The sequence below is a fragment of the Cygnus olor genome, chromosome 2, assembly GCF_009769625.2.
Source record: "Cygnus olor isolate bCygOlo1 chromosome 2, bCygOlo1.pri.v2, whole genome shotgun sequence".
NCBI lineage: Eukaryota > Metazoa > Chordata > Aves > Anseriformes > Anatidae > Cygnus > Cygnus olor.
In genome coordinates this window covers 24,365,006-24,384,434 of record NC_049170.1, presented here as the reverse complement: position 1 = coordinate 24,384,434, position 19,429 = coordinate 24,365,006, and the positions used below count along the sequence as shown (strand labels likewise).

The 19,429-nt window shown below is 38.0% G+C and overlaps 1 protein-coding gene across 10 annotated transcripts in view; it reads right to left on the bottom strand.

Moving 5' to 3' along the window:
• The window catches only part of CDK14 (cyclin dependent kinase 14), a 327,735-nt gene that overhangs the window by 97,937 nt on the left and 210,369 nt on the right, over positions 1 to 19,429 (bottom strand). For all 10 annotated transcript variants that reach the window (XM_040545762.1, XM_040545765.1, XM_040545764.1 and 7 more), the window contains one exon: positions 8,602 to 8,665. In XM_040545762.1, the coding sequence (XP_040401696.1) occupies positions 8,602 to 8,665 (64 nt within the window). The remainder of the gene's footprint in view (positions 1 to 8,601; positions 8,666 to 19,429) is intronic.

Sequence of the window (19,429 nt, the reverse complement as noted above, 5' to 3'; positions counted from 1 at the left end):
TATATAGTTGTCAGCCTCACTAGCTACCATGTTCTCACTGTTACAGAGATTGCTATTCACTTGGGTGTTGAATTTTACTAGTCAAAGATGACTTTTCATTATGTGTAATGAAAGAAGGGAGACTTCACTTTTTGTTTAAATCTCACAGCACCTAAAGCTGTTTTACTGTTTGCTTCTTAGAAGACCAATTTAGCTAAATCTTGATTCAAGTGGTGTGTTCATAATCAAATGCTGTCTAAAGAGATCTCTACACAGGACCACATAAGTGAGCAAAAACACAGTATTAATATTCCTTACTGGAAAGAAGTACCAATCACACAATCTTCCTGTAGCATACCATTTACTCTTAAGATTTTAAAACAGCATAGACAAAGAGTAAGCTAGTGTACTACATCCACACCTCCAGAAGACCAGCCTCGGAGCCAACGGTCACTGTTCTGCGGGGCACCACAACTGACCCACTCAGAGATGGTGGGTACAGTTACACAAGGTATTCTTGGAGAGTTTATTCTACACAAGTTATTCTTCTGACAGTAAACCGATTTGATTTTTTAATTATTATTATTTATTAATATTATTATTATTCCAGACCTTATAGCATAGCTTACTCAATGCCTGTCGTGCCATGGAGGATTTTACAATTCTGCCCCACAAAGAGGAGCATCAATGAAGCTACTGGAAGAAATAACTACAAAATGGAAGCAGAAGTGAGCAGCCAGAGGTAGGAGAGGGAAGAAGTTTCTTCAGCTGGTTTATGTGACAAGCCTGATGCATCAGAAAGTATGCCCTTAGAGCAACTGTTCTTAAATAGTACTCAGCTTGAAGACATAGAAAAGAAAAAAGAAAGCACGTGCCAGAAAGCTCATCCATTATACCCAGCTGTATTAACTGGTCTTAGAAAGAGTGGCATTTCTACAAAGCTTGCCTCTTATTTCTTTTAGACAACTGCTCTACAGCAACTCTGTTATATATGCATACTTGTGTGCCCACATATATACCTATACGCTCTCCCCGGCAAACATCATTATCTACCTGATAAATACGCTCCATCTGACAGCCTTGCATCAAGGACAGGTTCAAACAGAAGAGAATTTCAGCAGAACTCACTAGTGAGCTTATTAGCAGACCATGGAAGAATTACTGGTTTGCTGTGAGAATTGAAAAAATAAGCACTTGCATTTTAAGTAACATAAAATACCATTAGGTTTTATTCTCCTTTATCTGTCAGAAAAACACATGAACTATTACACCTTTTGCACAATTGCCTTGAAAGAACCTAGAAGAGGTAAGAAGAGCTACATAAGGAATTAGAAGCAGACTACATTTTGATTTTTAGCTCCTTTTTAACACTACTGATAATCAGCTTCTTGTCTAAACCAAAGAACTTAAAATACAGTTTGACTTCAAGGCATTTTTTATGTTGCTAATCAAAACATGCTGGCTAATATGCATTCCTTGATTAATGTTCTTCTCTATTTAAAACCAAATGTGATTAGCTTAAATGCAAATATTTAAACATCACTATAATTAATATTTTGAAAAGTCTAATGCACAATTTCTTTAAATGGGTTTTCTTTATATTTCTTTAAATTAAATGTCTAAAGTGACTGTCACTGTATTGTGATATGGAAGACTTAGATATGCTATTATTATTGAAGATTTGATCCTAAAAATATGAATGTTATGTTAGCTTAAGACACAAAGACAAGCCTCCATGCTGACAAGCAAAATTTTCAAGCCCTATTTGCACCACTAATTTGCAATTAGAATTTTTACTGAAGACCATTCAAAACTGGGTTTTTATCACAATAATTAGCTAAACTTTGCTTTTTTTGTATGTGAAACATCTTGAGAAAAATAACTTCAATTCCCTGACCTCCATTCCCATCGCTTCTCCTCTCCACCTCTCCCTTCCAACAGCTTTAGCAGAGCACATGTAGTGCAAAGAGGAAGGAGAGAAGCTATTTCTAGAATCTCTGCCAAACATGAACAGAAAATGTAATTTTATTAGCTAGCACTGTCTGAAGCACTGGACTACATTACAGTGCCATATTAAATGGCTCTACCCTTTAGCAGTGCTCACACTGGCTCCCTTGCCTTTATACGAGTTACTTCAACTTTTCAGTTTGATGCAATTTTATTTAAAGAGTGATGAAAAAAACTGACAACCTTGCTTCTCTTGGGTTGTGGATACCCGAGACTTGAGGAAACACTGTATATTACAGTTTTGCCAAAACTAAAAAAGGAAGGGAAAAAATTGAAATTAATTCTCCTTTTCAAATTCCTCTCTTAGTGAGGTACTCAAATTCCTCAAGACTACATCCATAGCAGTAACTTAAATGTGCTTGGGACTGTTGTCTGGACAAATTAAGACCACTGTCCTGTGTCCATACAACCACAGCACACTCCTAATTCTGCCTTCCAATATATGTGTGAGGCATACTTCTTACTGGGAACTGTCCCCAGTCCATGCTGATTCTCAAAACATGCCTCAGAATTAATTATCTGGAAGTTGTCATGAGCTAAATGCACGCCAAAGACTGCTCTAACAGTTTAACAGTAGAGACTCCCAGTTTGCCTGGGAACACTTGTCATCGGTCTAGATGCAAACAGACAAGATATTGATTCAGTGTGTAACAAAATGTTGACAGCCTTTGGTGAAACTCTGTAGGAAAAACAGTTATGCAAGTTTGAAAAGCCATATGTGCTCACATAAAGTATTTGCACGGATTTGTGTCAGAAGAGTTTATTCTCTCAATCCATCCCTATTCTAAATGAAAACTTAATCTTTGGTTGTCAATCAGCTGTGAAGATGCAGGTAGATAGATCGTATTTATAAACCAAATCTATATTTATTGATCACCTGTGAAGCAAAGCAGAATTCCTCAGTCAGAACACCAGCTCTGCGGTGGTTTTGTCAGGCACATACTCAGGATTTTTTTAATAAATCTGCAAAGTACCTGTCAATTTCTGGCTGACTCCAAATCATGCAGTATTTCCTATGAATGTTGTTTTCCCTCCCTAGTTTCTTTCAGTCTTCTGCTGTCTCCTTAAGGAGAGTCTCTTTCTCTTAACTCTTTTCACCCTCATCTTATGGATTCTCTTTTAAAAAACAGTGCTTAGTGGATGTTTCCATTGTCTCATAAAAAGGTATTTCAGGTATACTACTTTAGGTTTTCAGGTATATTAGTTTATATTACATCTGATAGTCTGTTGAACAACTGAGCTTCAGGCTCCCACACCTTCAGCCCATGATGAAATATTTAACTTTCTTTCACCTAGAAACAGCAATGTATGGAAACTGAGGCACACTGAACATTGCAAACCATTCTCATATTTTCTCTACCTTACTTGTTATCAAGTTATTTCTTCTCCTTGACAGTTAACATCTCTTAATGTCCACCATCACCTCATTTATCTTCTGTTCTGACCACATCTTACCTTCTCCCCCTTTGCTCACTGACAGCGTCTTCTGACAAATATCTAACTTCCCAGGACAGAGGTTACACAGTGGCCATCCCAGACATTAATTGAGAATGTAGGAAAAGCAGAAACTTAAGTGCAGATATTGATATGAAAGGCTTATCTTGCTCAATTATTTGGACAGGACTCTGAATCCAGGAGACATGTCTGGAGGATAAACGAAGACTCCAAACTAAGAAAAATGGGAGATTTAATGAAGATGGAGAGAATAATACACAGAAATGAGGAATACTCAGACATGAGACTGGTAAGGAAGGAGCTTGCTTTGGAATACTGCTCTCTCTCTACTCATGCAGACGTAGTAAATGCGTACTTCCATTTTGTTCTTGGAGACATTGCTCCAGCAATACAATCAGTGGTTGAATCTGTTTTAGAGCATCAAATCTACATATTTATTAAAGTATTGTAACAAAATATTAACAGTGAAGATCTGTTCTCCAAGTCATGTGTCAGAGGACAATTTTTATCATTTAAAATCTCTCTGACCGATAACCTCTCACATAGGGCTTCTAAGCTGAATGAAGACTCAAGAATTTATTGAAACAAACTTAAAATCACAGAATCATTTAGGTTGGAAAAGACCTTCAAGATCATCAAGTCCAACTTTGTCATAATTTACTCAAACTGCCTTCTATTTGAGGGTGGATAAGTTATTTTCATAGTCAGCCTGAATGGCTGGGTTTCCTCAGTGGTGTCTTAATACATGAAGTCACATTCAAGATTATAGCAGTCATGACAGCTTCAAAGTGAATCACAGAAGTAACTTTTGACATATTTCAGGATTTTCAAATGCATTTTTTAGATCATCCATGGAAGTAATTTACTAAGCAAGACGTGCGCATGTGTGTTTGTGTGCACATGAATATACACATCTGCAAACTGTGAGGACTGAGGCTGAGACACAGAGAAATCTCAAAGAATAGGCCAACTTTTAGAATTAACTATCCATATATTACTTTCAGTATTTGTGAGATGGACAACAATCAAAGATCTCAAAGCACACAGGTAAAATATAAGTTATTTTCTCATTTTGTTTATGGCAAAACAAATTATGGCCATTTTATTTTCACAGTTACAGGCTGTTAAAATTACTGAAGTTAGGAGTTTAGCTCATGTGGAGCTACCCACAGCTACCGTTAGAAATGCACCTGTAATTCAGCATCAGAAAAGTTCTTGCATATTAAGATGTCAGAGATCATCGTTTATGCACTGGCTGCTTCCCAGAATAATCAGACCTTTGGCCATTCTAGTGGAGAAGAGACTAATGCCATGTTTTTCAGTCATTACTTGTTTCTTCTAGTAAAATGTGATTAGTTCCCTGCAGCAGTGGAGTGTGTCCTATCAAATCACAGCATGAAAATTAGTTATTTAAATCTATGCAAACAAGAAATACAATGACATTTTGTTTCTGCTCTCATTAGTCTTCCCAACTCCACAGACAATTAATGTGCCCTGCCCGGTACTTTTTTTTTTTCTTTTTTAAACTATAGTAACTATTAAGTATTAATACTTTCTGTTCAAATCCCATCCTTTTATGCTTACACAGGTCAGTTTATAGCACCAAAGCCTTGCCTGAGTGGATGTTGATATCACCAGTGCTGTCTTAAAACTCCCAGTCCACACAAAGACACATAAAGCACAAGAGTTATTTAACCACATATCATATATATTCAAATGCAGTAATTTTACAAATTTTAAAGAATAATGGAATTGATTCGAATTGGGTGAGACATTTCAGATTCCCTCCTGCACTCTGGAGCTAAGAAAAAGAAAAGATTAAGTTATCATAAATGTACTAATCTAAAAATTAAATGAAAGCATTAACCTCCGATTTTTGCTCCAAAGAAGTCCGTCTGGAAAGAAGAGTCTTTCAGTCCTATACACTGAGAAAATTTTGTCTAGAGTGTAACAACAATTTCAGACCAACAAGAAGGGGATCATGGCCGGCTGAGCATCTGTGGATGGAGACAAGCAGCCTTGCCATAGCCAGAAAACTTCTGTGCACAGAATGGCATGAAGAAAGGCTTTTTGTTTTTCTTGTTTTCTTTTTTTCTTTTATTTTTTTAAGTAGCTACAGAGAACCTGGTATCCATGACTAAACAGCTCCAGTGACCCTAACAGCATGAGCAAACAGCATAAATCCAGCACAGTCCATAGGTCAGAGCACTATGTGCAGAGCCTGCTTTAGATGTTGGCATTCCAGTGTGATTCCAGAAGTGATGGTTTTGCTGCTCTCACAGCTCCACATTTTACTAGTAATTACCCAGTTTTGGGGTACATAAGCCAAATTTGCTTGTCTAGTTAGATTATTTTTTCTATTGCTGTTTCTATTTCTAAAAATCAGTGAAAAGAAATAAAAATACTATTTTTTTTTTTTCCTCCCCAAGGTGATGCAGGATAGGGGTTTTACAAAGGGAGCATAGAACATAATATGTATTTCAAGCAACTACAGAGGAGGGCTTTTTCCTTTGGAGTGCTCTCAGACCTCCACACTGTATGGGAATTAAGGAGCTCAGCACTTTGCATTAACAGGCCCTAGAATCATTAAATAATTGCCAGCCAGGATAATAATTACTCTGACTTGCAAATCTACGTACTTCACAGAGCTGGAAAGGATCTGAGAGAACAAAGAGGACACCAGCGGAAATTGTGAAAATACCAAGTGACCATTATCTGTCTTAAGAGGCATCTTTCGTACTTTCCCCATTCTGCATTTTTATAACTATTATATATTCATAGCTGACAAAATCCCCAGTCTGGGACAAAGAAAATAAAAAGAAGTTTAACACAATGCCTGCCTAAAAATTAGATTTAATGAAGTGCCTACTGTGGATTTATTTCCTGATGTTCTTCTGTGGTAATAAACCCACATCCCTTAACATACTTGGAAGGCAAACAAAAATTAAACCAAGAAGTTTCTTGGCTGCCATCTGCTGTTCAAAACTTTTCTTTAACACACAGAAGAAAGAACAAATCCAAAGAACATACACCAATGTCTCCAAGTTTTCTCCTTTCCTTTACTTTCCTTGGATAAAAACAGTGCCTTTGGAATGCAGTTAAAAACCACTGTATTTTGTAAGGATTCTGCATATATACTCAATAATTAATCAGCACCATGAATGAAGAAGGCAAAAGCTTGAATACTTAATGACACACTGGCTTAGGAAAAATACAGTGAAAAACTGTATTCATTAAAAAGTTCTCTCTACTAACTCACTGCAGAATACTAGAGAACGATTTGACTATGCAGCAATAAGACTGCGCTAGGGCAGAGACTGAAAAACAAAATTCAAGCAAGATGTCTGCCTCCCTTTTTCTCATAGCCTAGCTTTATTATTAAAGTAAGCCTGACAATATATTTATTTCATTCTCTTTCATTTTCAGAACTACCTAGATATCTCCTTTTCAAATCCTGTGCCTCACTTCCCACTTCTTCTCTGTCCCAGAGAAGCCACTATGATACTGGGAATCTAATGAGTAAGACAGGTGCAATGAAAGAGGAATCTCCTCTACATCTGACTTATAAGAGGACTTGGAAATTAGTCTTAAATGAAACAATGACAAGTTGTCACAGTTTATGACAAAAGCTGAAGGGACTACCATCTGCAGTAAAGCAGAACCAGGAGTCTACAGATAAACCTTAGGCATGCAAGGAGTAAGACATCTGAAATCATAGAATAATAGAATCATTAGGGTTGGAAAAGACCTCCAAGATCATCTAGTCCAACCACCCCCCCACCAATATCACACACTAAACCATGTCCCTAAGCACCACGTCCAACCTCTCCTTAAACACCCGCAGGGATGGAGACGCCACCACTTCCCAGGGCAACCCGTCCCAATGCCTGACTGCTCTTGCTGAGAAGAAATGTCTCCTCATTTCCAACCTGAACTTCCCCTGGCACACCTTGAGACCATTCTCTCTAGTCCTATCACTAGTTACCTGTAAGAAGAGGCCGAACCCCAGCTCCCTACAGCTACCTTTCAGGTAGCTGTAGAGAGCAGTAACGTCTCCCCTGAGCCTCCTCTTCTCCAGACTAAACAACCCCAGTGCCCTCAGCCGCTCCTCACAGGACCTGTGCTCCAGGCCCTTCACCAGCTTCGTAGCCCTTTTCTGGATGTGCTCCAGGGCTTCGATGTTCTTCTTTAGTGAGGGGCCCAAAGCTGAACACAGTACTCGAGGTGCGGCCTCACCAGAGCAGAGTGCAGGGGGACGATCACCTCCCTGGTCCTGCTGGCTGCACTGTTCCTGATACCAGCCAGGATGCTGTTGACCTTCTTGGCCACCTGGGCACACTGCCGGCTCATGTTCAGGCGAGCATTGACCAACACCCCCAGATCATTTTCCTCTGCACAGCTTTCCAGCCACTCTCCCCCAAGCCTGTAGCGCTGCATGGGGTTTTTGTGGTCAAAGTGCAGGAAAGCGCATGTTTGAAAAACAGTATTTCTAAGATTGCCAGTCAAAAGGTCACAAGACTACAACATACATATTCACACATAATTTGACCATGTACTTCTCAGTCTTCAGGGAGCAAACTGTTCACTTCTTCTTATACAAATGTATCACATGATAGAATAACTTTTCAAGAATGGTCATAGAGTATGACAACTTAGATTACTACACACACAAAAAAGTAATGGGCGTAGAATGGTACTAACAGATGATTTAGTAGTAGCTGCAGCTTTCACTAAGTCTTTCCCCTATTCTTTGGTTCCCTTCAGTATTCCTCAAAGTTCAGAGTAGTCTACAGGAAAGTAATGTTAATCTGGAATCAGCCTACTAAGGTGTATGATACTTGGCAAAACATGGCAGGAGAATGCAAGCAGGTCAGGGCTCATTCTGTACTATACAGGAGAAAAAAAAAAAAAAGGAAAAGAAAAAAAAACATCCTGAGCACAAGAAGTGAGCAGCAAGAAAAAAGCACATCATGGTTTCTGCACTGCATTCAGGTCATTTAGAAAAACATTTTAGAGGTTCTTTAGTAAATTAAGAGCTGCCAAAAATACCAATGGATGTCTTTACAAGCCAGCTCCCAGACCGTGGTCAGGGATATAATTATCTTTGTCCTGTAGTTCCAGGAAAAGGAAAATGTGGATGAACTTGGTACTTAGACCTACCTGGTTTGAAATGGGGTAAGGAGTGGACTCCAGGCCACGTGTCTTCATTTGGTGTTCCAAGTACCTGTACGCAAAAGGAAAAAAAGAAAAAAGGAAAAAAAAAAACACATACAACATGTTTTAGTGGAAAATACTTGACAATTCATAGCACTGCATTCTTCCAAGGAGTTCAAAGTAACTTACAATCTAAACTTTAAATAGGCTTAATTATCGGGGGTACAAAAAATTAAACAGTTTCCATGTTTATGAGGTACCAGTGGAGTAAGTAAAGAACACAACAGTGCTGTGTTTGTGTTAGATTGCTTGTTTGACCAATACTTGTTCCCACTGACAAGTTCAAGCTATTTGTATGTCAAAGAACACTGATGTTACCAAGGCTAGATTTTTACCTCAGTAATAATTTCAATCCTTGTAAATTTTAATAAGCTGAACAGACACCTAACAGATGTCAGGATAGACACACAAGTGGTAAAGCAGATGACCAAGAGCATGGCATGAACAAAGAATGCACAGAGAAGAGCTGTAATTTCAAATGGATATAGTAAGCATAAAACCAGTAAATTTTTAGAAAATACAGATGTTATTGACTCATGCATTATCTTTTGTTTCTATTCACTTCAACTGTCCCTCTTGTAGTGTAAATGAGACTAACTTTCAGCAGCAGTGCTTAAGACTTCTCATGTACATCTTACATATACTCTGCTCACATGAAAAGTTCAACCCCATGTGTTTTTGGCACAAATAAGTTATTTGAAAGAACTGCTGTAATTAATTCTTCCAAAACTGTTTTTGCTTCATGCAACATAACTGACAAGAGTTGCAACAGTAGAGCTGGGAGGAACATCTAAAATAGCAGCTCTAAAAGTGGGTTTCTGAGTGAGATGGGGAATTTGTTATTTCCTCAGAGTTTCCTTGTTACAAATCTTCATACAATTTCTAACATGAATCAAAATTCTAGGGACTGTTTTCAAGATTTGCTATTGCAAATAGCAATAGCTCAGGCCCTGGAATAAAAGGCTGATATTATAAAGTGAAAGCATTTCACACCAGTATGGCACTTGTTTTGCACTCTCATAAATGTACAAAAACTCTCTGCAAGCCCTGCCTCTACTTGCACTGTAGATCTTCTGAATAAGTCTTTCGGGCCTGCACAGATTGCATCACCGTGACATTGTGTGGTCACTTACACCAGCACAAAATAGCTACATAAACATTTGTTCTTATCTATAAATTAAAGCTTTAAAAATTCTTAGAAGGAAGACTAGGAAGCTGGAGCACAAATAAAAGTCTGTTCACTCTGCCATAAATTTATTTTATAACATTATGAAATTGGCTTAAAGACTTAAGTTAGAAGTAGTGACTTCTTAAACGGAATCAACTCTTACCTGCAAGGTGAGTTTTATGACTCTAGGGCCTCAAGTTTGTTAAGCAGTTTGCAATACTTACATGTTTCTAATATAAGAATAATATTGTGAAGATGCTTCTACACCATACATAATACCTCAAATACAAGAAACTACAACTAAATTGAACTGTTTGTATGATAGCACGAATTGAAAGTGGAGCGCTAAGGTGTCAGAGAAACAAAGACGACAAACACTATCAGTTCAATTAGACAATATATGTACATGTGGTTATTTGGAGATGCAAGTTCACTGATTGTATTTGTAAATATTATTTCCAGAACGTCGCTTTCGGTACTTGTGAAACAAGACTTAATCAGCATTTGAATAAGGTAAACCTGGCCCTTCAACCCTGATTCATCACAACACCAGTATTCTCTTCATTATTGCTATTAAGGAAAGAATAGTGCTCTGATTAAGCATAAAAGAAGTTCAGAGATACTGTTGACCCACTATGTTATGATTAAATCAATTTGCTTTTGCAAATAACTTTCACCTGGCTTCCGTATAAATGAAGCTGCTGGCACCAAGCATCTCCCAGGCCAGGAGGGGGAGCCCGTGTATTAGAAAAAGAGATTCTTCATTCCTCTTGGTTTAAATTGGGAAAAACTGTCATCAATTTTGCAGCCCCCCTTAGCAAGTCAAAGTAATACTCTCTCACAAAATGCTGTGAATATAATAAAATTAGCCACGTCCTTCCAAATGCATGCTTTCTATCATCTTGTATTTTAGATGAGACGTAAGCAACTAAGGCACTGTACATATGAGTATTAAAACTCACTAACAAAATCTGAAACTTTCAGTGAAAGATGGAATCTTTATCAGACCAATTTAATGTAGAACTTGAAGATATGAAATGAATTATTCTGATGTTCAAAGTAACATTAGGCATAGCAGCAGGAGGCTTGATGGGAGATCACTTTTGTAATGACTCCGTTTTCTGTGACTCACAGGGTTTTGGTTTTTTTGTTTCACCGGTTTTCCAATCCATTTCTTTAATAATATTCCAGCACATCTGCTGTTATAGTGTTTATGAGCCAGCTATGAACGAGTTCTGTGCAATGGAGTACTCAAACTGCCTACAACATTTATACCTTCTGTCAAGGGTAGCAGTCAGTTTAGAAACAAGCAGGTTTTTCTATCATCTAAATGCCTACCATTTTCAGGTAAGGGCAGCTGGTAGTTCAGGCAATGATCCAGACACTGTATTTCAATTCTTTGTACAAACACTATAAAGATCATCCTTATTCTATTACACTTTTTAACATGTACAATGCAGATATTCACAATATGTGACTATCAATCAACAAACAAGGAGAAGGCAGCAGGGAAACAATGGTGTTTTTAATAAGATGAAACAGTCTCTGCCCAGGGGTATGTCTACATAAAGCAATTGGTAAGCAGCACCTTCCACAAGTGTTGCTTCTAAGCAGCAATCAATCCCATTTTGATGAGGTGGGATTAGGCAACTTAAAGTAATGAGTTTTGACACCTGCTATAAACAAAGCAATGTGGAATCCATGTAACACCACAGTGGAGAAAGATCTGCCTTGGCTTGCAAAAGATAATTATGGGACCAACATGGAAGAGGAAAGGAGAGCCCAACAATCTTCTGGTTTTGCTCTAAAACACTGTCCCTTAGCAGTTAAGAGTCCAGACCTGAACACAGGCAACATCTTGGCACTGCAGAAAGGCATCTAACCAACTATATGAGGCATCTGGCTGTAGCAAACCACTAGCCTGCCAGTGCCTGAGAATGAACCTAACCTTGCAACTACTGGTGGAAGTGGAAGATACAGAAGATACAGCAGCCCAGGACAGCCACCTAACACCAGGAGATGTTATTTTAGTATAAGGTTGACCTTCCAGCCCCAACTATCTCTTCATGGGCAACCAATTCTCATCCCAAGCATGTCACCTAGAGTTCTCCCTTTTCTACATTTTAACACTTTTTCTTTCAATTATGAGCCTGTTCAAAAAAACATGAAAATAACCACTGCTGTCACAGCATTCAAGCCCAATGCAAGATTGGAAATAAGCTTTTATTTACCACTGGGAATTGTTTGGAAAAAATAACTTGTGTATTTTTTCTACTGATAATTTGCATATCAGCAAGGTAAACATTCAACTTGCATGCTTTTATGTCCTATTTTTAATTGAATTACTTATGCAAAAATAATCTACAATTCTCAAATTTGGAATCAATTTAGTGTTTGCCACAGGCCAAGAGGGTTATGGTTTCTGTAATGAAAACTCCAGACCCTCCTGGGATTTTGCTGCTCCACAATACACACAATTGTAACATGAAGCACTCTGGACTCATTTATTCCTCAACAAACAAGATAAAATGACCTTAATTTGTCATTTGAAATTTGCTGTTCAAAATCAGGATCAGATTCTGATCTAATTTGCATGGTGAGAAATCTATTTATATGAAAATAACAGATTTACAATACATCAGGGTACTGAGGGCCAAATACCCTCACTGCCAGTTGACATTGTACTGGTTTGGCAGCAGCAATATACAGAAAGTTATGAAAACAGAACCTGCTGTTCAAACCTCCATATACAAGCATAATATAGAAAGATTGTCCAGGAAACACAAGACAAATGCATTAAGGTCTACTCCATTGCTGTAACTTTTTGATAAAGGAAAAAGTCTTGCTTGCTTTTTCCATCTGATTTTACAAAGACTCATCATTCACCTAATTAACGTGCTCCCTTGTGTCCAAGGGAATCATTATTTTATGGTAAGCATTATGCCAGTCCATCAACACAATTAGTCATGTTGTCCTGCATTCTGCTTCGAAAGCATTCCCTGTTACTGCCATGTAATAAGGTCATTCTGGGTAACAATTTGTCCGGAGAAGCCATCTGAATCGCTTGTGAGATAAGCAGCAGCACACATCTTTCCCAAGTACTGGCATAATTAGTGAAGAATAAGTATTTCCATTTCTACTACAACTTTTGAATATATGAAGCTGTATATTATTGAAATAGTGCTTTCATTCTTTGTTAAATATGGTGATACTCAAGAAAGGCAATGGTCTGGATTTCAACAAGACAAAGAATGTGCAGCCAGTGGTATTATTCAGGGTTTTCTAGCAACAGAGCAGAAAGAAAAACAAGATCAGCATGCAAATGAGATGCTTTTCCTTAGACAAAATTTATGGAAATCAGGCTGAGCAATTTAGTGAATTTTCAAGTCTTTTTTGTGTTAGGTCAACTTGGTGAATAAATAAAGTTCAGTCAAAAAATTTCAGGACAGTGAATTCTATTTTTTTCAATAAAAATATGCTTGTGTTGAAAAAGACCTTAGAATTTTAACTAGAACAAGTTACAAGCTGTATGTAATTTTTATTTATTTATTTATTTTACTTTATTTTTCCTTCCAAAGGTCATCAAGGTTTCTGTTCCAGTCTTCTTATTTGCCAAGTAAAACACACTGCATTTAGGGCATGCCCTTGGCTCTGAGACACCATAGTAGATTGTATCTGTCTAAGGAACTGAACTTAATAAAGAGAGTAAGAGAATAAGTACAGCAGAGCCATTTCCAAATCAGCAATCTCTTTCTTTTTAGTGGTATTTGGTTGTTCTATTTTTCAGCAAAAATCTGCTATTTTCTCCCAAACCGTACATTCCTAGTGAAACTTCAACTTAGTTTTAGTTTTTTTTCTTTTCTTTTTAAAACTTTTCATTTTAGTTAGACAAAAGTCAGTTACTGGTTTAGATTTTTGAGAAGCTGTGCAAGTCCAAGGTTTCTCTATAGCTTCTCCACCACTCATTGAGCTACCTCTGAACATGGAATTCCCCATCCATTCTGGAATCTCTCTCTCTCTCAGCCTTCCCTGGCGATAAGCTATTTGCACTGGTGGTCCAACTAGTGCTGCATTCCCCTCCTGAGGGCTCCCTGGTAGATAGACCTTAACCACAACTTCCACCATCAGGGAAAGCCTTTATTACCATCTGATAATGTCAGTGAGCACAAAGAGTAGTAGTGAGGACTGAAGGAGCAACTTCGTCCTTCAGCTTAGCATTCTGCCTAATGGGTAAAAAAAAAATCAGCAACTATTTGTGTATTATGCATGCTGACTCAGCCTCTGCTGACTGACAACTGCAGCTATGCTCCCTTCGACACTCTGCTGGGCACACTGGATGACAGCTGAGTGTCAAGTTTAATATCCAAAAGATAGAGACAAAAATGGAATTGTCTCAGTACCAGTCTTTTATTCACATCAGGAGCTTAGCTCTTTAGTTTCCTTAAGGGAAAATAAATCTATCAGTTTGTGTAATGCACTTACACATTTGTTGGAGGACGAACATATTTTAACTTAGGGAAGGCACTGGTTATTCCAGGATTCCTAGCTGAAATGAGAGTCACCCTACTTTTATCTACAGTAAAAGTCGATCAGCTAGGATAACAATATATTTATTTGGATTCCCCAAAAACAAGAACCTATTCATTGTCCTTGAGATTTAAAATATTGAAGCCCTACTTCCTCAAATAAATGGCAAAAAGTACATACAATCCCTCATCTGGGAATTCCCATAAGTTCAAAATTAAAACAACTAAACTGAGACTGTGTGATCAAGGCACAGTCTCCCCCCCACCCCCTCATGGAAAACACTTGTTCAGAGCCTGAAACCTTTTTTTATTATTATTATTGTATTTATAAATTTTGGTGTTGTCTTTTTTTTTTTTCTTTTCCAATCAATTGTCATCAAAGCATTCCCTCATTATTCCCATACAGGTAAGAAAGAAAATACCAGCCAAACAGAGATGCAACATATTAAACATACAGCAAATGAGGTAATGTAGCTTAGCTAGCATGATTCCTCTCCAGAAAAAAAAAGGACCTGCCAATTCTTTACTGACAAAATCAGACTTTCAAACTCTTATTTTTCTGTGTAAAACAGGTTGTATTTTTGTTTCCTTATGTCCCTTTAAAATTACAAAATCATAAGAAATCATAAAGAGATGATAGCTAGTAAAAGTAAAAATAAATTCAACAGCCACCATTTTGTATGTAATAAGTAGTAGAATGTATTTAATGTGATCTGCATTCATTCATGACTTCAAATGAGAATACAGAATTTAAGAGGAAAAAAAGGTTAGAAAACAAGTTGATCAGAGTATTTATTTTGCAAGTTAATTTGTGAATGATAAAAGCATTGTGTTATCAAAAATAAAGAAAAAACTCTAAGCATGAAATTATTTCAAGAAAAGAGAGAAGGCACAGCTCACCAAACTAATAAGCTTGTTTCTCCTGCACAATAAAGTGACACTCTTTTATGAAAAACAAAAGTTCCCAAGACTTATTCTCTAAGGTGAAAAAAGAACCAGCAAAAACAGAACCACGTGCACCTACAATCAAAGGCTGACTCCTTCAGGCATTAAGTGGAATATCATCATTCCATTATAAAAGGGTAATAAAAACATTTGCTTTGAGCATATGGAGTGATTTATGACGAAGCTAGCTTCAAAAACATTTAGGTAACATGCCAGTATGGATGAGGGAAGCAAAACATGGAATTAATATCAACATTCCCACAAAATCTTAACAAAACACTTTAATTAAAAAAAAGAAATCAAGTTCAACTAATGTTTGTGTTTTTTTAGCTCAGTCAAGGACCAAAAATGAGGTATTTGAAACAGTAGAGGACCCAACTGTTCTTGACATGCTTTTCCCCACAGAGGTAAAATGCAACAAAGTCTTGCCAGGAAACCTATTTAATATGTGATTTTTTCCAGCCTTACTTTGTGTATTTAAATGATATTTGAGTAGTTGCTTGCACTGAACATTTAAATTTTCCCCAACGCTGTTTCCACTCTCTTTGCAGCACAAGTAAACAAACTCAAAGTAAACAAACTTCATCCCCACCATAAGCAAAGCTCCCTCTTTTTGAGGGGCACTGGCAGAGACCATTGCAACTGTGCCAACAGGAGGGAGAAGCTAGGGCCTGGAGACTTCACAAGCACACTCCTCTGCCTCTGCAGAGCCAGGCTGTACCTACTGCCCTGCACCCAGAGGAGAAGCAGGAACAGAGCAGGCATCAAGACAGACCAAGCACTCCGCAAACCATCAGGACAGGATTAAATGAAATCCCCAGCCATACAACAAAACACTACCGAGGTTTGATTTGTCATTGTCCTTAACTGCTTGGCCAAAACTCACCAGGAGTGAGTTTTGTATATCTAGTAGGTCCTTTCTGGAATAAATATTTTCTTTTGAATGACAGAAATAGCTCTGTCAATGAGGAAGGAATTCTGTCCACAATCCCATCTAAACTGGAGAGAGAGAGAGAGACCAGAATCATTCCATCTCAATTTCACAATGAGACAAAAAAGGCAATGTGAAACAGCTTGTACTGGGCTACAGTGTCCTCTTCCTAAAGCTTACCAGCACACATCACAACATCCTGTTCTAGTAACTTTCTGCTTTCATAAAGGTTCACATGGTGGAAGAAAATGGTTTTTGACGTAGTGATTCTTAATAAAGCATTACTGTGAATGAAACAAATACCAAATACAGTAAGAAAACAAGATCTGACAAACTTCTTGTGAAAACAAAGGGGTCTATGCTGTAGAGAGAGGATCTGAAATTATCAGTAAGGGGTGGTGGGGAAAAAAGTCAAATTCCTGACAGACTGCACTTTCACTCAAATCAGTGAAAACATGCAACAATTTAATTTGAAACTGTAGAACATGCTAAAAGGAGACACTGTGTAGCTCCAAAGTTTAAAGAGGGCTCTTTAGTGAGGGCTGCTCGAGGCCCAAATGGGATGAAGCAGCAGAACTGGGATCCTGTCCTCCTAGCTTTCCCAGCCACCTGTGCCAGGATAAGTCAGTGAAGTGGCTGAGTCTCCCTCTACCAACAATCAAATCGTCAAAATAAAAAATCCTAGACTTTTAAACTATGGCATCTGTTTTGCATCTGCAGAAGATAAAGCAGCTTGATAGGATGAGGCAGAGTCTTAGTAAAAAGAGAAGAGAATTTGAAAGCTTTTGTATGCCTTGAAGATGTGGATGGGGATAGGACTGGGAAGAGAACTCATGGATAAAACTACAACTGACCTCAACAGATTTCTCTCCCCTTCTTCCAAGGAGAGAAGCTTGCTCTTCTAGCATGGTCACTTGTGAGCAATCTAATAGCAGAGATGGACTTCACTAAGGAAGACCTTCATGACAATACATGTGAAAAAGCACCTGCTTCTGATTTCTGTGCTGATAGGTCTCTTCCTTACCATTTGGGAACAGAATTATTTCCTTCACTGTGAAGGAGAAGGAGCACAGTGATTGTCAGAAGGACCCCCTAGCTCACAAGTCATGCTTGTTTATGTATCCTGTAAAATATGCTCTGACTTACAGTGTACTGAAAGGTATGTATTATGCAGGTCTGATTTGCTATCCTGTTTGAATTGTAAAATCTTTGGAAGAACACATCCAAAGACAACCCTCTCCGAAATATGCTCTTTAAAGATTTCAAAGTTTTTTTAATTTATTTTTTTCTAACTGACTTTTTTCTTTAAACCACAAAAGAAAAAAAAAAAGAAAAAAAAAAGGAAATAAAAAGCCATAAGCCTGTGGGAGGCTTTTATGAAACGCACTTCCACAAGCCCTGCTGTGCTGGCTCAGCAGCTGGTTCATTTGAATTCCTGGTATGCACTATACAGTTATTGTTTTTTTTGTTGTTGGTGGTGGTAGTTTTGGTGTTTTGTTTTTTTTCTTTTTTGTTTTGTTTATTTATTTTGAAATGCTGGCTTATCAGAAAAACAATGCTGTTTTTGGAGCAAGCACCACTGTCCAATCTCAGTGGCATGGACAAAGATACACCCTTTCATTCGGATACCTAAAGGCTGAAAGCCAGACATCTTATTTAAATAACACACCTAATTTATGCAAGTTCCTATGAATCACCATAAAATTAGTAAATAAAACATTTCTATTTAAAATAGAATGGCATTTCTTCAGTATTACATTGTTTGACTAAAACTATTTGACCAAATCAGCATGTTTAAGATCAGATCCATTCCTGACAAGTACCATCACCACACCAGGACCTGCCCCAATGGTTTAGTTTTCACAGAAACCAATCTACATTTTCGCAGAGCAAAATCCCACTCCAAGCAGTGAAGCGCTCTACTTCTTTGATACTGGAAACCCTTCCTGTCTGGCCTGGTGCCCAGCCACAACACATCTGAGGAATGACTGTATCTCGTTATGACACTACACCAGGACCTGTCATTCCTCATGCACAAGCAACAACATATGCATGCACAATGGAAGCTCATTACATGACAGAAGTACATTTGCAGTGCAAAGGAAAGCTGCTGTACTAAGTCAGACAGAATATCGTAGCTGAGCTAAGTGAACGGCTGAGTTCAGGGGCTTGAAAAAAAATGGTGATATCGAGAAAATTCTTTTTCTCCCCTAAGAATCCTTGGGATATAATATATACTGAGACCTGTATATTTAGCCTGGTGCTCAGCATCACAGAACAGCATGATACTAGAACCAAATCAGATCATCCAGAAGTTTTCCAAGTCCTTATTTTGCCAACTAAGGTCTTGATTTTGCAATAATCTCAATTTTGAATAGATCCATGCAGCCACATGGTACTCAGTGAAGCAGTGGGTATTCTGTGAAGTTTTTTTTAGGCAGCCATTTGTTCAATCTGCGGTAAATGAAGGCAGCCAGTCATGCTGCCATTTGAAGAATGTGTGGGTCCAGGTGTTACAATATTTCTGAAACAGTGAGTGCATTAATAATGAGCTCCAATTGTGTTGGGTATATGTGGCGGACATAAGTGCACTTCTGGATGTCTAAATATCCTGATGATTTCCTGCACTGAGCCTCATCAGAATTCCCCATTCAAATCACTTTTAAAAACATCTAACCTTATCACTAAAAACCACTTCAAGTGATTCAGTTTCAAGTGTGCCACCTACACCAAACTGCAGCACAATACTTGGTGCATTCAGAAATCATTCCAAACAGCAATATTTTGCTCCTATAAAAGCCAGAGTTTTATACTTCTGACTGTCCTTCTGAATCATAGGAACAAAACAGGCAAGCAGAATGAAAAATGGAAGTCTCCAAGTAGTGTAGAAAATTCTAACAATAAAAAATAAAAACTGGGGAAAATGCCAGCCTATCTTGATGGACAGGCACTGGCCAGAAAAGAAGCCAGGATATTTTAAGTAGGATCAGGGCAGAATACAAGGAAGATGCTAATTCTCATCCAGAACACAGTAAAATAAACAGGAAGGCTGTGGCTGAACATAACCTGTATCTTCCACTACAGCCTAATGAGCTAGCACACTGTACTTCAGAGCACATTGCAAGTCTCCAGTGAATTCTTCTCTAGAACATCTACCCATTTCCCTGGCGCCTTCTTTAGACACTTCCTTGGAAGTCCAGTAAG